The sequence below is a fragment of the Camelina sativa genome, chromosome 3, assembly GCF_000633955.1.
Source record: "Camelina sativa cultivar DH55 chromosome 3, Cs, whole genome shotgun sequence".
NCBI classification, from domain to species: Eukaryota; Viridiplantae; Streptophyta; class Magnoliopsida; order Brassicales; family Brassicaceae; genus Camelina; species Camelina sativa.
The window spans coordinates 27,669,872-27,672,356 of record NC_025687.1 but is presented as its reverse complement, the minus strand read 5'-3'; the positions used below and the strand labels follow the sequence as shown (position 1 = coordinate 27,672,356).

General features: G+C 42.3%; 3 protein-coding genes across 3 annotated transcripts in view; 1 reads left to right on the top strand and 2 right to left on the bottom strand.

Moving 5' to 3' along the window:
* Positions 19–913, top strand: LOC104779365 (phospholipid-transporting ATPase 6-like). The gene is made up of 4 exons (XM_010503716.1): positions 19–111; positions 192–290; positions 372–563; positions 656–913. Exons 1-4 carry the CDS (start codon positions 58–60, stop codon positions 911–913), a joined length of 603 nt encoding a protein of 200 aa, XP_010502018.1. The 5' UTR covers positions 19–57.
* On the bottom strand, positions 848–2,432 carry LOC104778369 (eukaryotic initiation factor 4A-1-like). The gene is made up of 3 exons (XM_010502802.1): positions 2,310–2,432; positions 1,778–2,208; positions 848–1,672 (listed from the first exon to the last, which is right to left on the bottom strand). The coding sequence occupies exons 1-3, from the start codon at positions 2,350–2,352 to the stop codon at positions 1,037–1,039; spliced, it is 1,110 nt and encodes a 369-aa protein (XP_010501104.1). The 5' UTR covers positions 2,353–2,432; the 3' UTR covers positions 848–1,036.
* LOC104779364 (eukaryotic initiation factor 4A-2-like) overlaps positions 2,396–2,485 on the bottom strand; it is a 10,990-nt gene continuing 10,900 nt past the window's right edge. Inside the window, exon 6 of the mRNA XM_010503715.2 lies at positions 2,396–2,413. Within this exon, the coding sequence (XP_010502017.1) occupies positions 2,396–2,413 (18 nt within the window). The remainder of the gene's footprint in view (positions 2,414–2,485) is intronic.

Genomic DNA, 2,485 nt, shown 5'->3' with positions numbered 1-2,485 from the left:
AAAGAAGGAACAGGAAAAACAACTTTGGCAATCGGAGATGGTGCAAACGATGTTGGAATGATTCAAGAAGCTGATATTGGTGTAGGAATCAGTGGCGTTGAAGGCATGCAGGTGCTTAAACAAACTTTTCTTCAGCACAGTGAGATATGGTTAAGTTTTTTCTGAGAATATTTGTTTCTGTTTCTATGCAGGCTGTAATGGCAAGTGACTTCTCCATAGCCCAGTTTCGGTTTCTTGAGAGACTACTTGTTGTCCACGGACACTGGTGCTACAAACGAATAGCTCAGATGGTAATATATGCATTGATCTAACTCACCAACAGCATAATATATATACTTGATCGTGATTCTTAATTGTTATTTTTCACACAGATTTGTTATTTCTTCTACAAGAACATAACATTTGGTCTAACTCTCTTCTACTTCGAAGCCTTTACGGGGTTTTCTGGCCAATCAATTTACAATGACTCCTACTTATTACTCTTCAACGTTGTTCTCACTTCTCTCCCCGTCATTTCCCTCGGAGTTTTTGAACAAGATGTTCCATCTGATGTCTGCTTACAGGTAATATAAAGTCCTTTCCATCACCTTTCACATATAAAAAAAGCAAACCTCCTTGAATCTTGACTCATTTCTTGGACTGTCTTCTTTTCTAGTTCCCTGCATTGTATCAACAAGGCCCCAAGAACCTCTTCTTCGACTGGTACAGAATCCTTGGATGGATGGGGAATGGAGTTTACGCATCCATAGTCATCTTTACACTAAACCTTGGAATCTTCCATGTCCAATCATTCCGCTCAGATGGCCAAACCGCAGACATGAATGCCATGGGAACCGCTNCAATCGAAGAAATAAATATTGCATGTGATTTAAACGAAAAATGGTCAGACGAGACATATGTTTCACAAAGTTGATGAAGAATACTAGAGAATGAAAAAAAAAGATGTATGGATGATTCAGACTTTCAGAGAAAGAAAGAAAGAGAGGAACGGGTCAAAACGCAAATAAGAAACTTGAAAAACAAGTAACCTTCTTCTTCACAGCAAATCGGCCACGTTTGATGGCAGCTCCTCAACGACCACATTGTAGAATTTCTGAATATCAAACAGCATTCTTTCATCATCACGAGTCACAAAGTTAATCGCCACACCCTTTCTCCCGAACCGTCCACTTCTTCCGATACGGTGAAGGTAGTTCTCCGGCTGAGTTGGGAGGTCAAAATTGATGACCAGAGAGACTTGCTGCACATCAATACCACGAGCCAAGAGATCGGTTGTGATGAGAACACGAGAAGAACCAGACCTGAATTCTCTCATGATGATGTCTCTTGTGTTTTGGTCCATGTCTCCATGAGTTGCTGAGACTGTGTGGTCACGGCTTCTCATTTTGTCGGTGAGCCAGTCGACCTTGCGACGAGTGTTGACGAAGATGACACTCTGCGTGATGGCTAGAGTCTCATAGAGATCGCAGAGAGTCTCGAGCTTCCACTCTTCCTTCTCCACGTTCACGTAGAATTGCTTGATACCTTCAAGTGTGAGCTCATCACGCTTCACCAAGATTCTCACTGGTTTGCTCATGAATTTTCTTGTGATCTCAAGAGCTTCTGGTGGCATCGTTGCTGAGAATACTCCAACCTGAATCTTAGGTGGGAGAAGCTGGAATATGTCATAGATCTGCAAAATTCACCAGAAAACAACATATAACCAAGTCATGATCACACTTTCATAACAAACAAACATACTAGGTATATGATCAAACTTTGTAAAGGAAAGACAAACCTGATCCTTGAAACCACGGGAGAGCATCTCATCAGCTTCATCAAGGACAAACATCTTGATGGAGTCAGCGCGAAGAGATTGTCTTCGAAGCATGTCAAACACACGACCAGGAGTTCCAACGACGACATGAACACCAGCCTGGAGAATGCGCTGATCCTCACGGACGCTGGTTCCACCAACACAGGCATGAACCTTGACGCCAATGTAGTCACCAAGGGCACGCATGACCTTCTCAATCTGCTGAGCAAGCTCTCGGGTAGGAGCCAAAACGAGAGCCTGGCACTGGACAAGGGTATAGTCAAGCTGCTGCAAGACGCCAGAGCAGAAAGTGGCGGTCTTTCCAGTACCAGACTGTGCCTGCTGGATCACATCAAGACCCTTGCAAAAGGGTACAATTCCTCTTTGCTGAATAGCAGAAGGCTTTTCAAAACCTAGAAAAAAAATATCCAGATGAGATGAAATTTATAGGAATCCCAACATAAACACACACAAACAAAAATATTGTTTCTATAGTTGTTTGTTCCTCACTTACCGTAAGCATAGATACCCCTAAGAAGATTCTCTTGCAAACCCATGGCATCAAAGCTCTCATGGACCTCATCATATGAGGTGAAGAACTCATCCTGTCCATCGAGGCTGCACCCAAAGAAAAATCAAGATTAGCAAATACGAAAAAATCAAATCAAACCTGAATATTGAAATAATATA

Bases quoted from the DNA above. Each gene is read 5' to 3' on its own strand.
- LOC104778369 (XM_010502802.1), bottom strand. From the start codon at position 2,352: ATGGGTTTGCAAGAGAATCTTCTTAGGGGTATCTATGCTTACG. The intron at 2,209-2,309 runs GTAAGTGAGGAA...TTTTTTTTCTAG, and splicing joins TAGGGGTATCTATGCTTACG to GTTTTGAAAAGCCTTCTGCT. The intron at 1,673-1,777 runs GTTTGTCTTTCC...TGAATTTTGCAG, and splicing joins CCCGTGGTTTCAAGGATCAG to ATCTATGACATATTCCAGCT.